Source organism: Sciurus carolinensis, chromosome 12 (assembly GCF_902686445.1).
Source record: "Sciurus carolinensis chromosome 12, mSciCar1.2, whole genome shotgun sequence".
NCBI classification, from domain to species: domain Eukaryota; kingdom Metazoa; phylum Chordata; class Mammalia; order Rodentia; family Sciuridae; genus Sciurus; species Sciurus carolinensis.
The window spans coordinates 113,647,735-113,671,676 of record NC_062224.1 but is presented as its reverse complement, the minus strand read 5'-3'; the positions used below and the strand labels follow the sequence as shown (position 1 = coordinate 113,671,676).

Below are 23,942 nucleotides of genomic sequence, written 5' to 3'. Positions count from 1 at the left end.
ATATAATCTCAGTTTGTTTTCATTTCCATTTCCGGGATGGCCAAAAATGTTGAATATTTATTTTTTCATATAAGAGTTGATCATTTGTACTTCTACTGAGAAGTGACCATCTAGTTCATTTACACTTTTATTGAGTGGGTTGTTTTTTGAGTACGTAAGGGAAACACTCCAATGTATAAGCACACCCAGCAACATCCTCAGTAGAACTTCAGAAGCTCAGGAAATCAAACCAAGTGTCAGTAAACAGGATGGCATCCAATTTTAAAAGTTTTTGCACAGCCAAGGAAGCAACAGTACAAAGAGAGAACCCACAGAATGGGAGAAAATCTGCCAGCCACCCTCTGACAGAGGATTCATATCTAGAATATATAAGGAAATTAAAACAACACCAAAAAAGGACAGTTTTCACGTTCATGAATATGTCAGTATCATCCTTAATAATGGCTGCACAGTGTTGTACAATGTACCACAATTTATTTAGGACATTCCATATTGATAAATATCTTGCTCTTCACGATTTCTTAATACTATAAAAAATGCTGAAAAATATTCTAGGCTATTTATCTTTGCCTATATAGGCCTCATAATTTCTCTAGGAAAACTGGTAGAAGTGGATTTATTAGACCTAAGCATATATGCACTAAAAGCTGGGCATGGTGGTATATACCTGTAATTCCAGCTACTTATGAGGCCCAGGTAGGAGGATGACAAATTCAGATCTAACTTGGGCAACTTTGTGAGGCCCTGTCTCAAAATAAAATAACAAGAGCTAGAGGTCAGGTTCAGTGGTAGAGCATTTGTCTACTCTGTGCAAAGCCCTGGGTTCAACCCTACACCACAAAAAGAAAAAGAAAGAAAGATAAGTATATGTACACTGAAAATGCTGTTAGATATTTAATTTTCCTCCAAATAAGAGTGAAAATTTGAACTCTTGCCAAAACTGTGTGGAGAGGCCAAAGACCAGGACAACCAACAAAACCTGGAAGGAGAGAAACAAAGCCAGAGGACTGGTACTACCTGACTTCTAGATTTGTATAAAGCTTGATTTATCAGGCCATGCCATGCTGGTGCAAGAATAGATAAGTAAATGAAGCAGAACTGAGAGCTCAGAAATAGACCCATGAGCACAGTCAACCAATCTCTGGCAAAGAAGTAAAAGCAGAACCAAGGAGCAAAGATAGTCTTTTTAACAAATGGCACTGGAACAACTGGACATCCATAATTCTTTAAAAAATTATACACACAGTTGACACCCTATGCAAAATTTACCTCAAAGGGATCACAGACCCAAACATCAAATACAAAACTATAAAACTCTGAGAAGATAACAGGATAAACCTAGATGACCTTGGGTTTGGTGTTGACTTTTTTGGTGAAATATCAAAGGCTTAACCCATAAAAGAAAAAATTGATAATCAAGACTTCATTAATATTTTTTGTAAAAATTTAAACTATTCTGTGAAAGACAATGTCAAAAGAATGAGAAACCAAGCTACAGACGAGGAGAAAATATGTGTAGACAACACATCTGATAAAGAACTATTACCCAAAATATACAAACAACTCTTAAATCTCAACAATAAACATAAACAAATCCATGTAAAAATTGGCCCAGGACCTTAACGGACACCTCATAAAATAAGAAATGCAGATGGAAAATAAGCACATGAAGAGCTGTTCCACATCACACGTCATCAGGGAAAGGAATTTCTTACTAACTCCGTATTTATTGAATACCTAGTCCTCACCTGCCACCGTCCTAGACAAGGATATGGCAATGAGCAAACATGAGGTCCCAAGCTGAAGGACGTTAGAGTGGTAAGAAAAACTATCTTGAAATAGCAATTATTAGTGTGTTATGAAGATTATGAGCTGCGTGATTGCCATTGTACAGACGATAAAATTGAAGCTTAAATAAGTGAGTTGCTTTATCAAAATCACAGAGTAAATATCACAGACAAGTTTTCACACAAAGTTGATAAGTGACATAAAAATCCATTTCCTTTCCATGTCCATCAGGCAAAGTTCCCAGACTCCATTCGACTAAAAACTCAGTCAGATTTTGGTCTCTTTGGACCCAAAGCACAGTTCATTTCTAGGTGTGCCTCCATAAAGCCATGGATGTCCCTGAAACGCCAAGAAACACACACCACGTGGGCACAGAGCTGCAGAAGTCAAGGGCAGCAGCAGTGGCATGCAGGGTGTGTCTGTGAGGCCAGCGTCCCCGGGCTCTGTGTGGAGTTCAAGATGGCCAGCTGTGATGTGGTTCTGGGCAGCTGGTCCTCTAAAAGCTGGTCTCCCTGCCCTGTCTCAGTCTTGGAGATTCAGACTGCAGGGTTTCTGGGAAGACTGTGGAATAAGTGGCAATGACAGCAACCTTCTTGTCTCCAGTGCAGTACTTTAAATTTTTCAGTAACTACAGTGATGTGGACATGAAGGCCCTACACCACCCTACAACCTAGTCAATCTGCCACCGTCCAGCCAGGCTCCTGATGTGACTGACCCTAGTAAGCAGATGTGCCATGGACAACACATTCATGCAAACCTCAGAAATGAGGCCCAAGACCGTCCCTCTGCCTTAGCAGATGGAACCCTGGTGACCCACTTGGCCAGGTCCCTGCCTGCCACTCCTTATTGCCTCCTCCTGTGGCCTTGTTCTAGGAAGCTTCAAACATGTTGTCCAAGAGGAATGCTTAAAATTCTTTTTCAGATTTGTGAATAACAGCAAGGATCAACAAGTTAAAATCATGGAGACTGAAGAGTAAAGAAAGCAAATGCTTAGTATCAGAGAAGCACAAAGCCATGAGCTGAGGAATGCCTTCCCTCCAAGGTGTACATATGAATTGGGACAATATTTTACACAACTACCTATTTGCAGGGCACAATGAAATAATAAAGAAATGACATCAGAAGCAGGTATAAGCAATTGCAGTTTTAATGAAATATATGACATAGCAAAAAAAAAATAAAGGCTGTAAATAGTAAAAAACAGAATTGTTAATGCAGACAAGTGAATATATGATATAAGATAACAGTCTCTATAGTGTGATGATTGAAAACTCACAGGCAGACAGACTTGGCTCTGAGTTACAATTCTGCCACTTTTCCATTGTGTGAGCTTAAGCAGATTATTAGAGTTCTATGATTCATCCATGCAAAGAGAATAATAGGAAAATCAAACAAGAAAATGCCTTTATGGTGTTTAATGTAGTACCTGGCACTTAGGAAATGCTATATAAAATAATGCCTATTCTTATTTTTTATTCCAAACAATAAGTTTGATATTTATTCTTTGTATTGAGGCAAATGGAATCCTCATTACAATGCCAATATCTCTAAGTGATATAGAAATGGCAATAGCATGGTTATTGCTGAGCATATGCTTTGTGTAAGGCACATACCAAAAAATGAAGTAAAGGGAAAGACAGCCAATATTCTGAAGTGAAGTAAGATAAGTTTCCCCACCGTGACCTTGAGTAGACCAGGTCAAGGGACACACAGAAGCGTCAGGTTGTGACTCTTCCCACTGGCATGAGCATCCCAGAAGAATGGTGACGATACCAGCAGACCCTAGTCTTTGGCATGGAATTGCATTTGTCAGCTTTTCTTTACCAACAACCTAACAAGAACTACTTAGAGGAGGAAAAGTTTATTTTGAACTTACGGCTTCAAAATTTTAGTCAGTGGTCACCCAACTCCAATGCTCTGGGCCTGAGGTGAGGGAGAACATCGTGGGGGAAGGGAGGACAACAGGAATGACAGAGAGAGAGAGAGAGAGAGAGTGTGTCAAGGACAAAATAAAGTCCCCAAAGTCACCCCTTGTGACCTACTTCCTCCGCCAAGTCCACCTGTCCACAGTTACCACCCAGTAGTTCTTTCAATTTGTTAGTTCATCCAATGGATGGATCTGCAATCTGCCGATGAATCTACATTCCTGATCACAACCTAAAACATTCCCCTCTGAACTTCACTGCATTGGGTATCACACGTTCGAAACATGAGTTTTTCAGTGGACATTTGTACATCTAAACCATAACAGGAATTACACATTTCATTGCCTATAAAAATTCAATTACTAGGATTCCCTATACATTACTAGGTTGGTCAACTTATATTCCCCTCTTTTGAAGATGTTTGATCTCCAGATATTTCTAAAATGAAGAAACACTGCGTACAAAGGGTCTAGGAAATTAGCCTCATTTATACCACCTGTGAGATGCCAAGGGGGGTGAGACATGGTGGAGAAACTCTCACCGAATTGAGTCCCTTGTAGGTGGCCTATCCCTGTGGATGAAGAAGAGGGCCATAATCGCAGGCTCAGCCTCACAAAGCCCTAGGAGACAGACAGCAGCTGGGGATGCAGGGAAGAGAGTGGGAGACAGAGACAGTTTAATCATGCCGTAGGGGGCCTGGGCCTGGCTTTGGTTTGGGCACCAAGACAGGAGCAGCCGGCAATAGCATCCCTTCCTGTCTTCAAGCACCTAGGGATTTACACGGGAAGCCAGCTGACTGGCATGGCAAACTTGAAGATAAACTGAAGAGACCTTTCTCAGGCCTCCCATTGTGGAAAAATCCAAACACCAGGACTGACGGGAATCCAGCATCTTCCTTCCTCAAGCAGAGTCCCCTTGCCGAACTTTTAGGAAACTCCACTTGGGGGTGTACGAAATTGGAAAAAGAGATCCTTAGCCTCAGTGCATATCCATCTTCAACGATGAGTGTTGAAAATGAATATTTGATCAAAAATTACAAAAACAATAGGTTACTACACAGCAAGGATGGTAGGTGGTCCACACACAACAAGATAGATGATCCCATATATAGAGTGTTCAGTGAAGGAAACCAGCACAGAGGACATTCTGGAAGTTGACATAAGTAAACCTAGAAACCAGTGGGCCAATCAAAGGTGCTGCTGGAAAGCAGAGGAGGGCTGCCTTTGGCAGGCAGTTAATGATGGGAGAAATGGCAGGGGAAGCCCCTGGCAGGTATGGGATCTGTCTCTTAACCTGGGTGCAGGTTACAGATGGGTTTGGACCATAAACCCTTATATAACTACATGCTTTTGCCATGAGCCCCTTCTCATGAGTATAGGAGACTTCTTAACTTCTGTTAGAATGTTGTATATTTTTTTGTGGTCCTTTTTTTTGGTTGGGGAAATTGAGTGACAGGAAACTCAATTCAGCTACCATGCTAATGTCACCATGATTATCATTTGACAGGTATCAAAAATGAGACATAAACTGTTGACCTGAGTTTAGACACAAGCCTTTTTTGAAATTGTTTTGTTATTTTTTATTTTTACAGACTGCATTTTGATTCCTTGTACACAAATGGGGTACATAATTTCATTTCTATGGTTGTACACAATGTAGATTCACACCATTCGTGTAATCATACATGTACATGCAAGTCTTTTAAACTCCACATGCATTACGCTCTAAAACCCAGTCAATACAACGAGAGCAGGGAGAAGGTCATTCAAGTAACCCCGGAATAAACAAGTCGGGTGCCCGTCCTGCTCTCAGCCTACTTAGCGTTCACTCACTATCTGGGACAAACTCAGGGCCCAGGAACTGACTTCATCCCATGCCCCATCTCTACCCCGTATCCAGGTTGGATTCGGTCCAACTGGTACTTTCTGAGCAGAGATAGACACAGCAGGACGGAGACACTGGGTACAAACGGAGCCTCCTCTGGTTGATGAACAATGGATGAATCAGCGTCTAATCAGATAGCAGGAGTATTTGGTGATAACAAGTTGCTGCTAAGGAAAATGAGTTTCTTGGCAAGTTGCTTGTCGGCATTACAAAGCTGAAGCCAAGCTTATCTTCCATGTGTGCTAGTCCACCCATGGCACCAGTGTCCCGTCTGTTCCCGTCTGTGTGACTACTGGCTGATCCATGATCAGGGCCCAGGTCACAGCTTCCCTGGGCTTTCTTCCCCAAGCCTGACTTACAGGCAGCATCTTCCTGCGTTTGGTGAACAGGCTGGTTAGTACACAAGAGGGTCAACCTGGGGAACTGCTCGGGCTTGTCCCTGGAAGCCTGGCCTGGTCACTGCATTTCAGCAGAGCAGGAAGGGGAGTGGTGCCTGTAACCTCAGGGAAGCCTGCCAGAGGCCCACTCCCTTCTCTGTCTGCTCTGAGGAAGTGGCCCAGCCTGGAAGAGCCCCACACAGGGCAGAAACGCAAACCTGCACCAGCAGAAGCCACTGCCCCTGTCCCAAGGGACACATTTTCTGCATTACCCCAGCTTCCGTTAAAATTGTTGAAAGACTTAAATATGGTCAGGAAAAAATGCTCATGGGATCATGGTTCCTAGAGCGCTGGCTGTCCCTCCATGACGGCCGGCCAGTCTCATCAGCCTGCATCAGTTCCCCCAGAGAAGAACATTCGGGGTATGGCAGCAAGAGGGATTCGAGCTAGGTAAACAAGAAAACAACTTCCTGAATGCCAGGTTAATCACATGTTGAAACCATTCTGGGGGGAAGCCTTCTGTAGGGTCCTTCCTGAAGAAAGTAGAAGGTTAAAATGATATGGAGGTTAAGTGGAACTCGGAGGGGTGGGATCCACCCTGGTACTGTGTTCGTTCTAGCATCCCTGCAACGAAGGCTGGTGGGCTGAGAGAGAACGTTCCTATTGGTGTGTCTCAGGGTCAGGGTCAGAGATTGCTGGGTAATGCCCTGGCAGACGCCTGGCGCCTAATGCAATGTTGGACAGAAGCAGTTACCGTTAAGGTGTGTTATCATCTGGTCCCCAGGGCAGTGGTGTTTAGAGTTGGGGTTTTGGGAAATGACTGCGTAATAAGATTTCTGATTGATCTGTTGATAGACTTGTACTTGGATGGCACTGGATCAATGCATTGATGAACTCCTAATTGGATGGCATTATTGGGAGGTGGTAGAAACTGAAGAAGGCGGGGCTTTGTTGGAGGAACCTGGTTTCTGGAGGAAGGCCGTGGGAGAGCATATGGGGCCCCTGGCCCCTTCCTTGCTGTCTCTCTCTCTCTCTCTGTCTCAGACTTTCTCCTTCCCAGTCTCCATGAGGTGGACAGCGCTGCTGCAACAGTCCCTCCCAGTCTGATGCTCTGCCTTCTCTCAGGCCCAAAGCAGTGGAACTTATTGATCTTGGACAGCAACCTCTGAAGCCATGAGTCAAAATAAGTCTTCCCCCCTAAGTTGTTCCTCAAGTATTTTGTCACAGCTGATCAATACAACGTGCTGGTTCAGGCTTTCTAGAAACAGGCATCAGCATTACTGGGCACTGAATAAATGTGCAGGGAGATATGCCAGTGAAGGACAGAAGCAGTAAAGCAGGGTGACCTTCCGACTGGGCGCATGCGTGACGCCTGCCACGGGAGGAGAGGAAGGAGCAGGAGGCTGAGGAAGCGCTCCATTGTCCTGCAGTCCTGAGGCGGTTTTGACCAGGCCGCTGGGAAGTCCTTGAGGTAAAAGGTTCACTGGAGGAGCTCCTCGCCCACACGAGGGGCCCCTGCTGGCCTCCCAACGGTGCCTTTCACGGCCAGAAACCGCCTAAAGAGAGGTGCAGCCTCCGCTGGAAAACGGTGGTCGACCACGGGGTAGTCCTGGGCTGTCAGTCCCTCTGCTCCCAGGGCACGAGGTGGACTGTGCGTTTCATGGCCGCCATGGTGGGCCGGTCACCGAGTCGCTCCTGACGCAGAGGCGCAGATTCAAGCAGACCCTGTGCAGGGTGATGTTTGCTGCAGTTTTGGGAGGAACCCTTGACTGGCTAAGGAAATTCCCTCTTCTGACTCGCTAAATGCTCCTTCCTTTTTAGAAATCACCAATTCCTTTTTGGCAATATTGAGGTGATTATGCTTTTTTTTCTTCTAACCAGTTAACATGATTATTTGTGGTCAGCAGTTTTCTAAAAAGTTCCTCTCTTCTATTCCAGAAATAAATCTGAACTGAGCATCATGGATTATGCTTTTTTATTTGCTACCATGTTTGGTTTACTACCTATGTTTAATATTTTTCACAAATATTCATAAATGAGATTGGAGTGTTTATCTGGTTTTTGGATCAAGGGTATTCTTGACTCATAAAAATTGAAAAATAGGTCTTCATTTTCTCTCTCTAGAATGTGTGAAATATAATTGGAAGAACTCACTTGGAAAATTATCTGAGCCTGATGTTTAACTCCAGATTCAAATTATTTCATTATTATAGGATACCATCGTTCTTTCTATTTCTTCAGTAGCAACTTTAATAAAATTTTTTTTTATTATTGTAAACAAATGGGATACATGTTGTTTCTCTGTTTGTACATGGCATAAAGGCATACCATTTGTGTAATCATAAATTTACATAGGGTAATGTTGTTTGATTCATTCTGTTATTTTTCCCCTTCCCCCCCACCCCTCCCACCCCTCTTTTCCTTCTATAATAAAATATTTTTGACAAATGTATTTATTTTGTCTATTATCAAAAATATTTTTATTGTTTTCAATGTTTTCTTAATTAAAAATTATCTGTTATATGTTTGACACATTCTTTAAAAACTTTTTATTTGTTCTAATTAGTTGTATATGACAGTAGAATGCATTTATACAGTTTGATAAATCATACATAAATAGAGTGTAATTTCTCATCTATGGAGGTAGGAAGGATAGGAGAGTGATATGTTCTTTTCGTACCATAACATTTTTTTGTTCTACATTTCTTTTGCCCTCATTGAGTCTTGCAGAGATCTGCATATTTCTTTGACTTCTTTGATCCTCTCTTGTTCTTTGTTTCTATTTAACTTCTGCTCTTAAGTGTATTACTTCCTTTTTTTCTTTTAACTTTCTTCAGCTTCATTCTATCATTGTTTTTTTTTTCAACTAAAGATGAGAGCCTGCTATCTTTCAAGTGGGCTCCTAAAAGTACTGCAGAGCGTAGGAACAAGCAATGGTTTCTAATCTCTGGACCTTAAGTTTTCTTGTTTTTAAAGCATACACATTTGTTTGTTAGCGCTCTAAGCAGGACTCAATCTCTGGAAACAACCGCCTTAGGGAAGGCAGTAGGTCAGAAGCAGCTCTCCTGCATGTGCACTTTGCTCTTCTCTGCTGCGGACTCTTCCCGGCTCCCGTAGGCCTTCTGCAGGAGACCTGTGCTACAGGAGGGGAGCAGGAAACGTGGAGGTCACACAGCACGCCTGGCTCCTCCACTTTCCTCAGTAACTGTGTGGTAGCATTCTTTTACTTTAATGAGTGTTCCTCATGGTAGAGAAGCTCGGAGACCACTGCTGCGGGTATGTGCTTTCTAAGGAAATACTGATTTCTCTAGAACATTCCCATAATGCTTCAGAAGTGATAAGCAAAACTGTGCAGCTCACATACATGGTCCGCCAGGCGCTCTGCCTGCTTCCTCTAAATCCAGGTGAAACCAAGTGTATCTGAAGGCGATGGGTTTGCTTCTTGGTGAGTCCAAGGCCAGAGCGTGAGCAGAGGACCAGCGTGGAGAGAGACTTACTCTCCCACAAGTAGGAAGACACCAGAGTCATCAGCAAGAGCAGAAGGCCGGGGGTTCACTCGGGAGCCTGCAGATACTCACTTTAGGAGCAGATGTGTTCCTGAGCATGCTTGGCTTAAGGTATGCATTTCTGGGTGAGCTCATCTTGTTACTGGGAATGACGTTCCCATTACTTGGCTGTACAAAAATTGGGAAACAAGGTGGTAAAGGAAAACAGCTTTATTTAAAGCCAGCCTTGAGGAAGCTAGAAGAGGCCATTGTTTCTCCAATCTCCATCTTAAAGGGGCTCAGGTGTGCAACAGCTTTCATAAGAAGAGAAGTGGATGGGGGGGCTAAGGGCAGGAAATGCACCTGTGTAGATTCAACTGGGCTGTGCTAATCAGAAACATGTCACAGTTGATTTCATTAGTACCTGCTGGGGCTAGACAGTAGCTTCCAGTGTCCATTCTCAGCAGGAGGAAACTCCAGATGCAGGAAGCAGTTATCAGGAAGTTCCGTTTAAACTTTTTTTTTTTAATTTTAAAGGGACTGTTTCAGTTTGCCCCTGTGTGGTATCCCTCAATCCTGAGGGTCTTGGGGTGCCATGTCACCTGGCCCCAGTTTATTGTTGTATTGGTGTGTAGATCCCATCAAGGAACTCCAACGTGTAAGGATCCAGATACTTGTTCCTAAAGGAGGCAAAGTCTAAAATATTTAAAAGCTCTGAAAGATAGAAAATAATAGGAACAAAGCAAACCCAGTTGGCATAATAGATTTGAAATAATAATCTCTTTCGTTCTATTGTATTTATCAGATCAAAGAAAATCAAGTTGTCTCTAAAAGTAGTTCTGTCAGAGATTTGCATTAAAGAGTGTCTGTTAGCCAGAGACCTGATGCACACAAAGGTCAATTTCCATTTGTGTAGAAAACTCGAAAACTCATCCTCATATTTATATCTTCAGAATTTAGGTACATTACAGAATTGCAAAGAAAAAAAAAAGTAAATACAGGCTATAAGAATCAACATTTATTTACCAATTAAGAATACATATATATGTCATATATGTGCATAGACATATGAGTATATATTTAAATGTCCTTTGTAAACCAAGTTTCAATGGAACCAGTATAACTGAGAAAACCCTTTTAAAATAGCCAGTCTCACACGTCGTATACCAAAACATTTAACCTTAAATTCTTCTTGAGATCGCAGATGAATAAAGATTGCCCCTAACTCTAGAGACATGGCTCATGTTATCTAAAATGACAAGAATAGTACAGAAGATTATTATTATTATGTAGAGAGCTTAGCAACCTACCAAAAAGATTTAGTTGCCCTACCAGTATGTTAACAATCATGATTTACAGCATTATATCCAGACTATGGGGTTTTTAAAGTTTTAGAATATTTGTTTCAACAAAACCTATCCCATCACTATAAAAATAGTAGTTCATTTGACTAGAGTCTATCAAAAAGAGACTATCAGACAAATAAAGATGAATAAAAAACTCTTAAAGTATTTCGTTTTTCTTGAAAGCAATTAAAAATTTGGAACAAAACCAGTAGGAAACATAAGCAATTAAAAGCATTGTTCTTTAAGTTTTGTTTTGTTTTGTTGTAAACTTTGTCAAGATCGGGCCAATATTTTTAAAAAATTCTTATTGTTTTAATTATTAAGAACTAGCTGGGTGCAGTGGCACATGACTGTAATCCCAGTGACTCAGGAGGCTGAAGCAGGAGGATCACAAGTTCAAAGCCAGCCTTAGCAACTTAGCAAGACCCTAAGCAACTTAGTAAGACCCTGTCTCAAAATAAAAAATAAATAAATAAAAAGGGCTGGGAATGTGCCTCAGTCACTAAGTGCATCTGGGTTCTTCTACTATTACTACTACTAATAGCAAATATAAAGAACTAGTTTCTGACTATATCTGTACATTACATTTTAATTTTAGAAAGTCCTATAAATAACTTTTTATCTATGACTGACTTCATTACCTATAAACCTCAAATGAAATTCTTTTGGTCTAACGTATTTTTCCTCAAATTGACTATCTCTAACCAGAACATGTTTGAATGTTTTACATGAAAGACATATGTGACTGTTACATTGTTTTTATAGTTTTACAGAAATATCAGTTTTCTCTGTCTGTTATAACTGCAGGCATTGCCAACCTACTGAATACTACCTATAACTGCATTTTAAAAGTTTCTCTAGTATTTAAACATTAATCAAACAGACCAGAAAGATGAACTCTTTTCTACATTTTTCACTCAATGATTCTACATTTTTCACTCAATTTTTTTCTCAAATTTCCCCAGAAATTCCATATCCAACATGCTTATCTGTGACAAAGTATGTGTGTTCTGAGCTTAGATACTCCCTAGTAACACGTCATAAGCTCTCATCACTGCTTTGGGAAACTCCAGTTGTTTTAATCCAATACTTACTTGTGTGTATGTGGTTCTGGGAATTGAACCCAGGGGCTCTTTACCACTGAGCTGCAACCCCAGACCTTTTTGTTCTTTAATTTGAGACAGGGTCTCACTAACGTGCTAAAGCTGGCCTTGAACTTGCAATCCTCCTACCTCAACCTCCTGAATCACTGAGATTACAGGTGTGTACCACCACAGCTGGCTAATACTCATTGTTTTTGAAGTCTCATGTCTATAAGAGAGACATACATCAACCCTTAAAACTCTATTAATGTAAGATTTTAGCAAGAAACTCCAAAACCTAGGAGATTTGAGAAGGTGGATTAGAGGAAGGCTGAATTTCCAGTCTATCTGTGGCTCAGAATCCAAACAGCAGGAGTATTACCTGTCAGTGAGGTGGGGTGAAAGAGGGAATTCATTGAAATTCAATATTGGAGAGAGACTCAGGGACCCAGAAATTCAGTTGCATTGAACAAAGGACATGAAAGATTTGCTTATGCAGTTATATAGCTATATATGTTTCCTTTTTACTCATTTTTTTCATTTTTTGTTTGCTGTTTTTCTTTGTTTTGTCTTTGGGGCTTAGAGGTTTTATTTAATTTTCATTTACTTGCTTCTCTTTCTCCTCTTTCTTCTCCCTCTAATGGCCAAATGCTCTTGTTCTCCCTTTTTCTTTCTCTTTACTTATTCTTTTCCTCCTATTTATTTTAATTTTTTCTCCTCTGTCTTTATAGCCATCACTTGCTACATCTCTTCGGCTTTCTCTGTTCACATTCGGAACATTCTATACTTTAATTTACCTTCCTACCCCATTTTCTTTTCTCTTAATGAGCTGTACTTTTACCCTCTTTTAGAACTATTTGGCTTATGTAAGTCCTGCCCCACCATCCATGCTGTTGTAGGTATTAGTATGGTGGATGGCAGAGTTGACAACTACTGTTCACTCTGCTGCCGGATCTAGTTCAAAACTATTATTGTTTCTGTTGTCAATTTCTGACCCTCCATTCCTGCTTTTTTTTGTAATTAGTGTTATAGGTGTCATAGTAGGCACTGGAAATTTATTTTAATTATGTTAAGTTATCTGCTGCTGTTGTTTCTGTTATTTGTTTCTTTCCACTCCTATGAGGTGCTAGGCATCTACTGGGACACTACAAGTTCACAGGGTAGAGACTCTGCTGTTGAACTTCACCCAAAACCTATCCAAGAGACACTGCACCCTATTCCCCACACAAACTAACCATGCTCAAATTTCAAGGATACTTGAATACAAGGAATAGGTGAGACAAGACCCCAAACCAATGACCAGTCCCCAAGTAAGAATTGCCCAGTGGGGCACTCAGGTCCCACTCATGGACATGACTCATACAGCAAAACAGAATTAGTACAGCCTGTGGAAACCATACCTGTGAGCAGTCTCGGTTCAGACTGCTACCCCCTATAATACACAGAGTATTGTTAACCGAAGAAGAGTAACCATGAAGGGTGTGCCCTGTATAGCCTACTGTATACAACACAACTGCCAGATCAACAAGAAAGACCCCACTCTGTGAGACCAGCAGGAAAGTGGTATCTTCAACTCTGACACAATACACATTGTATCAAATACACTAACCATCACCAAAGAAACTAGCAGGGAGACTATACTACAAAATCTACCTGGAAATATATTGAAAATTTCACACACATACATCCCAGAACACTTTGCCAAGAGAAGACTGCGCCCCTAAAAGGTCTACACCTAAGAGTAGAAGAGAAATGCTTTCCAACAGATGCACAAAACCCAACATGGGAATATAAGAAATGAAAATACAAAGTAACATGGCATCTCCTAAAGTTCATAATTCACCAGTGACTGGCTCCAAGGTATTTAACTGGAGGAAATACCAGATAAGGAATCCAAAAAAATGGTTATAAAAATGATCAATGAATTCCAACAGAATGTATGAAAACAACTGATTGAATTAAGGAGTTACTACAGGATATGAGTGAGAAATACAATGAGATAGAAATATTAAAAAAGCAAACAAACAAATCTTGGAAATGAAAGGCACAATAAGTCAAATAAAATGTTCAGCTGAAAGTCTGTCTAATAGAGTAGACCACACAGAAGACAAAGCGACTGACCTTGAATATTCAGACAGTATTAAAGAAAAGAAAATAAGCAACCATGGCCTAAATATATAAGAACACTGGGATAATATTAAAAGACTGAATTTAAGAATCGCTGGAACCAAGAGGGTTGAAAATGTAGGCAAATGGCATGGGTAAATTTCATTTTTAGCAGTAACAAATATAGAGTCTTTATATTAACATGAATCTTTTCTAACAAGGGGGTTTTGAAAATAAAACAAAATAAATAATTTCAGTTCACAGAATCAAAAAGTGTATTAAGCAGAGTCAACAAAACAGGAGTTCAAACTAAAGTGACCACAGATATCCCAGCTAGAGATATTCCCAGGACCCTGGGGCTGTTTGCTCTGGTATGTTTTAATTACATTTTGCCACCCCCCCTTTTTTTTTGATAGAGGCTTTTCTGGTGACGGAAGCAAGAGTCAAACTCAGGCAATGTCAGAAGTCTTGGGTCAGGTAAAGGTGCTGCTTCTAGGAATTCCTTCCCAGTGTGTCTCCAGGGCTGGCGATTCCTTCTCTGCCTCTAAGAAAGCCCTACACACAGAGGGGTACGTGTGCTGGCCCAGGTGTCGGGGACCCCTCCTGGATGAGCAGCCAGAATCTCCAGAAGCTTTAGGTGGACAGCTATGTTGCCGCCGCCGTCACATGTTGGCCCCTTGCAAGGCACTCAAGGTGACAACCCCAGCAGCTGCCTTCCATCAGAGCGCCCTTTTAGACACCAGGCCACGCAGAGTGCAACGGCCTACGGACTCCTTTCTAACCACGGAGAAAAACGAAAAATGAACCCCAAATCAAACCTAATGGGTACTCTCCAAGAAGACGAAAGAGCTGGGAAGGCAGCGTGGGCAGTTTATGCCACACCAACAGGCAGCCCCAAGACGCCCTGCCCAGTGGAGGGAAGGGCTTATTTCAGGCCCTAATGGTGGAGATCCAATTCTCAGGTGCATCCTAGAGTGGCTACCCGACTGGAACCCACCAGTGTTCCGAAAAATTTTCCTCTGACCAGCCAAACTGTATAGGTATTGGATGCTTCGGCAGGCAAGAAGGGGAGAACCCGGGATCAGAAGTGGTCGGGCAGCTGCTGGGATTTCCCCTGAAATGCCCACTGCAGGTTCCTCTGGCCATGAGCAGTCCCTCCCCTTCTTCCTGAAGTGTCACCATTGATCTCCTCTGTGGAGGCTGGTCAGGGGCCAGGAGGCGGGGAGCTCTTTCTCCCTGATGCTTACCAAAAACTGTTACTGGGAACCAAGTTTCTACCACTTGACTAAAGGTTGGTGAGGGAAAGAGACTTATTCAAAGCAGACCTTGAGGAAGGTAGGGGAGGGTCTGTCTCAAACCTCATCTCTCTGGGTTGGGGATATGGCTCAGTTGGTAGAGTGCATGTCTAGCATGCACAAGGCCCTGGGTTCAACTCCCAGCACCACCAGGAAAAAAGAAAAAAAAAAAAAAAAAAACTCATCTCTGGGGGCTCAGGTGTGTGGGCATCTTGTGTAAGAGCAGGGGAGCACAGTGGGACCAAGGGCAGGAAATTCCCATACATAGTCCACACTGATCAGAAATGCACCCCAAGCCCTGTCCTGGGCACCTGCAGGGGTTACCTGGTAGCTTCTCAGTTTCCATTCTCAGCAGGAGGAAACTCCAGATGCAGAAAAGCAATTGTCAGGAAGTTCCCTTTCATTTTAAAGTTGCTTTGAATAATAAAGGGCTCTGTTTCAAGCTCAAGGTCATAGAACACAGAGTAAAAGGTTAAAATGACAGACACATTAATGTAGTGGACACCGACACTTCTGGGCACGATCCAAGTTTATCCGAGGAGCCCAAAAGGAAAAGTTAGAGTGATCTAATTCTCAGGATCTTGGAGATCATGGCTGGATCTTCATGTTTTTCCACAAAATTTTAGGTGAAACAAAGGAACAGACCCTTTTAAGGTGCGTTAATATGTGAGCTTACCCTGAAGTTGCCTGTCTGGCTTAGTGGCTGACACAGCCACATGGTCACAAGTGAGACCAGTGGACAGGCACTGGGCTCCTCATCACTGACCTGGGCATGAGGGTTTTAATCAAAGGGGCACTGGCAAAACTAAACTGAGTTTGCTTTAAGGGGTCAGAATTGAATCAAACCCACACCTGTAGAAGCATTTAGACACGGGCTTTTCCTATTCCCAGTCTTGGCTAGTTCTTGGGCATTTTGATCATATTCTTGACTCCATCCTTTGTTAAGAATAAAAAAGGGGCTGGGGTTGTGTCCCAGTGGCAGAGCAATTGCCGAGCATGTGTGAGGCACTGGGCTCAATTCTCAGCACCGCATATAAATAAATAAAAACAAAGGTTCATCCTCAACTAAAAAAAAAAAAAATTAAAAGAACAAAAGCAATAGGTTCACGCTGAAGAAAAACAGCAAAGGATGGGCTTTCCTAATAGATCTTTGAAACAGGAACATTTGCATATGCCATATTTAACCATAATCTTTGTTTTGTTTCTCGTTTCTAAATGCCTGTGTCCGCCCGCCCTTCAGTTCTGTTCACCTGTGCCTGTTTCTTTCTTTTCTTTCTTTCATTTTTCTTTCTTTCTCGGGTCCTCAGAGAGGCAGAGGCTAAGTTTTCTTCACTTTGTCACCCAGAGCACCTGAATTCTGTACTTGTAGTTCATTGGCTCCAACACTATGGGCTCTTTCTTCCTGTCGGTTCCATGGGACTTGTGAGCAGGAGGCAAGAATCAAGTGGCCGAGTCAAGAGGGAGAGCTTAGGAAGCTTTGGGGAAGAGAGGCAGCCAGAGGCACGTCAGCTGGCAGAGAGCAGTCAGCCTGGAGGATGGCTTTCTAAGCCACGCGTGGCACTCCCAGCACGCAGTCTGCACTTGCCCTGCGTCCTAGTGAACAAGCGCTCACGGTGAGGGCAGCGAGCGTGAGCGGTGAGTCTGTGCGGATTGGGCCCCGCACAGCCTCAGGGATGCACCGTAGGCCAGGTGAATGTGATGAGGAGGTGGCGCGGGGAGGGCGCCTGCCAGGAGCCAGAAGGACTGAGTCTAGGAAGGTGGGTAGGAGACCTGGGGGCGGGGGCAGGGGAGCATTCAGCAGGGGCCAGGGAGTCCCTCTGCCTGCTTTCCCTCGCCTGATAGCCCTGAGGGGTCGTCACGTGCAGCCAGCATTTCAGGATGCTGCTTACTTATCAGCTGGCAGTCATAAGAAGCACCGACCCAGAGAAGGGCGGGTGGGTCTCACAGGAAGAGACAGCAACACCCACAACCTCAAAAGAGCACCACCATCGCTATGTGCTGTCCTTTGGTGCCTAGATGCTGCGTGTGGAAGTTAGCCAGCGGAGAAGGGAGGTGGCCCAGGAGGTGGGGAGTCTGCAGGTGGCTGGATAGGGTGGCTCTGCTCACACAGGCAGAATACAGTGCAGTGGGGCCCTTCGGCTTGAGCAGAGCCCTCTGGTTTACTGCAGTGGGAAAGCAAGGCTAACACCAACTCGATGAGTTTTCTCTGAGTGTACCCCACAGTGTATGGAAGACAGAGGAGATAAAGCTTGACCTGCAATAAGCTGAGACAGTAGTTACACATGTATCAGATTTTTACTGTACTGTTTGTTGTCATATACAGCACGGAATTGAAGCTGGAAACAAAGAATTAGGAATGAGCAAGTCAGGTATCTTTACATTCCATAGTCACCCTTTACCCCACAGAGGAGATAACAAAAGACTGAGCTGCCGAGGTGGTAACACATGGTGGTAACCCCAGTGACTCAGGAGGCTGAGGCAGGAGGATAGCAAATTCAAGGTCAGACTCAGCAACTCAGTGAGACCCTATCTCAAAATAAAAAATAAAAAGGACTGGGGACATGGCCCAAGAGTAAAGCACCAGTACCAAAATCTCCAGCACCAATACAAAAGAACAAAACAAAACCCCAAAACTATAAATACAGTGGGCTTGGGTAGGTGATGAATGTGGGGCAAAATGGGAGCAGAAAAAGCCTTTGGCCACATAGAAGTCCCTCCACAGGGACGCAGAAGGAGAAACTGCATCTTCCATGTAGGAGACACCACATGCAAAAATAGAAGACCTGGTTCACTTATCCCCACGGCTCCCCTTGAGAGCCAGACTTGAAAGTACACAGGTACACGTTCTGCCTCCGCCTCCTCCTCCCAAGTGGCTGCTACACCCTTTGCCCTCGGACTCTGTCGTGGTGTCTGCACGGGCAACGCTGTCCCCAGGATGCCATGGCATAGCCCCTGGGCACTTGCTGGTTCTCCCGCCACACCGAGGCCATTTCCACTTCCTTCTTCCTTAGATCTGTGGCCCCGACTCTCTCACCTTGCTCTGGCCACCTGTCCTCGCTCTCCTTCCCTCAACCGACTTAGATACCCATGGTCCTCTGGCTCCCGCCCTCTCCCAGGCCCTCTTCCTTTCCCGCGCTCACACTGTCCCTGGGTGACTGTGCACCCTCCTCCGATGGTCGTCACTTTCTGAAAGGAGAGAACCCCCGAATCCACATCCTGTCCCTTGTGCACAGACCCAGCGCACCGTGGGGGAGCACGGACACTGACGCTCAGCAGGTGAGACCTGAACTTGTGATGGTCACCTCCCAAACTGCTCCTTCCCTCGAGTTCTCAGCACAAACAGCACCACCCGCCAGTAGTCCCCAGTCAGCCTCATGCACTCTGTTGCACTCTGAGCTACAGCCTGCTGTACTAAGATCTTCTCAGTGACAATTTGTGACTCGTAGGGAGCTTGAGTAAGCACCCAACTTCTTTAGGAACCATCTTGCTTCATTCGCAGCATTTTGAAAAGAGCTAAGTTATCCAGCTGGGTGCTTAGCACCTCAGCAAGGTCTCATCTCCATCTTTATTTTTACCTACCCTCTCCTCCTGCAATTCCAAAGCAAGCCACCAAATTCATAAACCTGAAATCTGTTGCCATTCTCATTGCTGCCAGATGGACCGTGCATTCTCACATGTCTGCATCTCTTCTCAGTATCCTGCAATATTTCTCCAAGTGAAGCACTGGCATTTCAAGACCAAAGCTTAAAAAAAATTTTTCATCTTTGAGGAAACTGGAGGGAAATTTGGGGGTCTGGGGCTGTACCTTCTTCCTAAGCCCTGGGGTATATTAGTTGCTCAATGAGTGCTTGTGGAGTGGAGTGTTCCTCAGTGACTGTGTGTAGCCTCCATGTGTGTTCACACAGGATAGAAAAAGACAACACAATGCTACTAACACTTAAAGAAACTTCAGGGACAATCAGGAAAAGCTCCCTTTACATAAACTGCTCTTCCAATTAGAAAATTACTTATACATCTACTTATTTTGCTTCATAAGCACACACACAAAAAAAAACTTTAAGAAGGCTAGCAATTCATAACTTTACCTGGAAACTTCATCTAGACATGACTCACATAGTGTTAACCATGGAATTAATGTGACCAGCCATAACAAAAAGTATTTCAAGAAGTATTGTCTACTTAGAAAAGGGATCAACAGATATGGAAATTACTCACTGATAAAACTTACCGTATCTGAGATTTCTTGCCTAAAAATAGAAAAGAGAAATGGCATCAGCAAAAAGTAGACAATTTCAATTTTTAAAGTAAGGGAAAAGGGAGAGTCCTACCCTCAAAACTCTCTTTTGAAATATATTGTGCAGTGGTCAGGAGGACCGCATGTGTGTCCAGAGGCACCTAAGGCCCCTGCAGCACGGTGGCCGAATTCAGTGGTCGACGCCCACGTGCAGCAGGCTTGCTCATGCAGAGGCCTCAAGCCCCATTCCCTCATCTGTGCTGCTCACAAACACAGACGTCTGGGCTGAACTGCCTGCGGTGACCCCAATATGGCCACTCACCTGTTAACCCACAGCTCAGGGCAGCTGCTCACCATATGCTGCCTTTTCCCAGATTTTTGAACCTAACAAGCCTATAAAATTCACAGAAGCCATCTATATATAAAGAGAATTATTATTTTTCACTTTCCACCCTAAACACCATCAGCTAAAGCTCTGTGAATTTAGGTTGGAGACCAAGCCATCATTTCTAACATTGCCTCTGAGGCAAAAATATTCTCCATACTTTAGAGAAACAACTGACAAACTTTTGGAAGATAAAGCCACTTACTTGCAAGTCGGAGATCCTGGAAGACGATTCACAAATGAGACCATCTACATGTTGCATTAACTCTGCCTCTCCTACAGTGTCAGTGATCTCTGGGGCTCTGTCTCTTGGTGGCATAACTGTAACTAGCCTAAGTGCCCGTTATCTGTTTCCTGTTTGCCCCACACTGATTCCACAGCAGGGCATGCAGTTTTTAAGTTATCAGTTTGAGATCTTGTACAGAAATGACTCCCAGGTAAAAAAAAAAAAAAACTCACAAAACGATCCTACTGCTTTTCTCACCTTGCTTATACAAGAGTCTTAGCCAGCTAACCCTTCGTGAAAAACGCATGAACTTGATTCTGTTCTTCAGATTCTAACAAATGTTGCCTAAAAACTAAGAAAACTGGAGACAAGCATCCTCCTTACAAAGGTGACTTTCAGTGCCAAAGTCCCTGAAGTTACTGAGATAATAGCCACCACATCCCAGAGCAGGGCACAGGGTACAATTAACGCTCTATTCTCCAGCCCTTCAGCTCTGCCACCATCACAAAGGCAGGAAGGAAGAAAGGACAGTGAAGTCAGGCTTCGAAGTCTCCATGGAAGGAACGGTCAGTGGTGACAGACAACTGTCACTCTTCTTCCCCCAAGTACTGAGGGACTTGGTATAGAGCTTATGATGGTGGAATCCAGTCTCCCGGAATGTACAGCCACAGGAGTGGACACTGTGACAGCTCAGTGCTCTCAGGTTTTAGTTGATGGGGTTCTTCCACACAGATAGTGCCCCCTCTGTTGTCTTTCACATTGGTGAGAAAATGAATCTGGCAACTCCTTCAATATGGATCACGATTGGATCATAGTGCAAGACCATTAGGGACTGGATGATATAATTCCTGGAATTGCCAGTGCAGGCAGGGCAACCTTGACATAGCATGTTCAGTGAACAGAATACATGCTACCTTATTTGAAGGAAGGGAAATTTAAATTTCAATTAATTGATGCCTCAGAAAGCACAGAGGAGTTGATCTGCACTTGTTTTGAAGTTGCCCATGGCCCCTGAACTTGAAACAGGTGTATCTTAAAGGCTGCCCCATGCCTGTGAGTTGTTCAGTTTTTTGGATTTTTTGTTTGTTTGTTTGTTTTTGTTTTTTGTGGGTTTTTTTTTTTTTTTTTTTTGGCAGTGCTGGGGATTTGAACCCAGGGCCTTGTGCTTACAAGGCAAGCATTCTACCAACTGAGCTATATCCCCAGCGAGTTGTTCAGTTTTGAATGGTTCTGCCAAGTAAGTCTGGCCAAATGTGCAGTGCCCACCCAAGGCCTGGTGCAAACTAGTGGTCCCACCTTCAGGGGTGGACACTCTGGGGGCGGGGGCAAGGGGAGTGACCCTGTGTGCCTCTGTGCTGGTGTTGGACCCCAATCCAGGCAGCAGACGGTAGCTGCTCAGGGCAGTCCTGCTCTGCCCTCTCTCCAGCCCAGGCTGGAGGGAAGGTGTGCATGGAGTACTTGTCTCCAGCTGTGGCCTTGGTGGATAGACAGCAGGGGGAGGACAGGGGGTTTCTCCCCAGGACCGTGCGGCTCCCACAAGTCCAGAGCCAGACAGGACTGGGACTCTTCAACAAGTCAGATCTCTAAGAGCAGCACCTGTAATCCTAGTGGACATTAGATTCACTTCCTAGTGCAACTGTAAGACTGAAATCAGAGGCATGTGGCCTCTTAGAGGACAGAGATTATGCCTCCTTTCTAGTAATTAAATAACAGTAAATGTCTCACTTATTTTTTATCCCCTTAGCAAGACATCTTCAAGATAAAAGGCCTTTTCAAAAATTTGCCTAGTTTTCTAAGGAATCTCCACACTGCTTTCCAGAGTGGCTGCATGAATTTGCAGCCCCACCAGCAATGTATGAGTGTACCTTTTTCCCCACATCCTCGCCAACACTATTGTTGCTTGTATTCTTGATAATCGCCATTCTAATTGGGGTGAGATGGAATCTTAGGGTAGTTTTGATTTGCATTTCTCTTATTACTAGAGATGTTGAACATTTTTTTATATATCTGTTGATCACTTGTAGATCTTCTATGAAGTGTCTGCTCAGTTCCTTAGCCCATTTGTTGATTGAGTTATTTGTATTCTTGGTGTAAAGTTTTTTGAGTTCTATACAAATTCTGGAGATAGCGCTCTATCTGAAGTGCGTGTGGCAAAGATTTTCTCCCACTCTGTCAACTCTCTCTTCACACTGTTGATTGTTTCCTTTGCTGATAAAAAGCTTTTTAGTTTGAATCTATTCAATTTATTGATTCCTGCTTTTATTTCTTGTGCTTTGGGAATCATGTTAAGGAAGTCTGGTCCTAAGCCTACATGATGAAGATTTGGACCTACTTTTTCTTCTATTTAGTGCAGGGTCTCTGGTCTAATTCCTACATCTTTGATCAATTTTGAGTTGAGTTTTGTGCAGGATGAGAGACAGGGGTTTAATTTCATTTTGCTGTATATGGATTTCCAGTTTTCCCAGCACCATTTGCTATCCCACTCCTTGGCCTATACCCAAAGGACTTAAAATCAGCATACTACACTGATGCAGCCACATCAATGTTTGTAGGAGCTCAATTCACAATAGTTAGATTGTGGAACCAACCTAGATGCCCTTCAGTAGATGAATGGATAAAGAAACTGGGGTATATATACACAATGAAGTATTGTTCAGCCATAAAGAAAAATAAACTAATGGCATTTCCAGGTAAATGGATAGAGTTGGAGAATATGCTAAGTGAAATACGCCAATCCCCAAAACCCAAAGGCCGAATGATTCTCTGGTAAGTGGATGATGATATATAATGGCAGAGAGGGTTAAGGCAAAAATGGAGGAAGGATGGATTGTGCAGAAGAAAATGAGGAGTGAGTTAGGGGGTGGGGGGGGTAAGGAAAGATAATAGAATGAGACAAACATCATTACCCTACTTACATGTATCATTACACAAATGATATGATTCTACTTCATGTACAAGCAGAGAAATGAAAGTTGTACCCCATTTGCGTACAATGAATCAAAAAATAAAAAATAAAAAGTTTGCCTAATGAAAAGCAAACCAACCTCCCTGTTTTACTGGAGGTGTGTCCTGGACTGATTTACATTTCCAGGGACTGATGTCTATAGAACTTTAAGCTTGGAATTCTGCTTCAGTTGAACAAATTTCACTTAATTTCCTGTGGGTTTCTTTTTTTTTTTTTACTTTATACCTCTTTTATTTTCTTATTAAGTTAAATTCACATACCTTTTCTTAGTTGCCTTGTGAGACAAATGATAAACACCAACCCGGAGAATGCAGTGACAATGACTGCCACTGAAACCAAGAGTGAGTTATGGAGAGTGACAATTTCCTTGATCTTTGACAAACTTCTGTCTGATTCTGCAACAGAGGCAGTAAGGCACAGAGTGAGGCCGCAAGCATCTCGGCCTCCCTGCAGCTCAGGATTCTTGGCATTGTTCCTCCTGCCTTCCCATTACAGCCACCGATGCTCTTCACACAGGGATGCATGGGAAGTCCCCAGAGTCTACCGCAGAGGCAGACCGGCCCAGCCTCTAGCCCAATGCCCAGAGTCTCAGTCCCCCAGGGAGGACTGGTGGGATTCCTGGGAATGGAGACAAAATCTTGGCAAGGAACGGTTGTCACTGTATTTAGCTCCAGGGCCTCGGTCTATGGTTGGACCTCCAACACAGAGAAGATCTACAAGGTCATATGCAACTTCAGGAACAAGAGAAGCCAAGGATTTGACCTGGGCAACTTGTCAACGGAAACTACTGCTGCTCTTACTATAAAGCAGACGTGGAGAAACGAGCAGCACGTGTTTGTGTGCC

General features: G+C 43.3%; 1 protein-coding gene across 1 annotated transcript in view; it reads right to left on the bottom strand.

The window, feature by feature from the left end:
* Positions 1–9,928: 9,928 nt before the first annotated feature.
* The window catches only part of LOC124962126 (L-selectin-like), a 36,307-nt gene continuing 22,293 nt past the window's right edge, over positions 9,929–23,942 (bottom strand). Inside the window, exons 6-8 of the mRNA XM_047521283.1 lie at positions 23,359–23,493; positions 19,517–19,535; positions 9,929–10,139 (exon numbers count right to left, since the gene is read on the bottom strand). Coding sequence (XP_047377239.1) covers positions 10,073–10,139; positions 19,517–19,535; positions 23,359–23,493 — 221 coding nt within the window. The 3' untranslated portion in view covers positions 9,929–10,072. The remainder of the gene's footprint in view (positions 10,140–19,516; positions 19,536–23,358; positions 23,494–23,942) is intronic.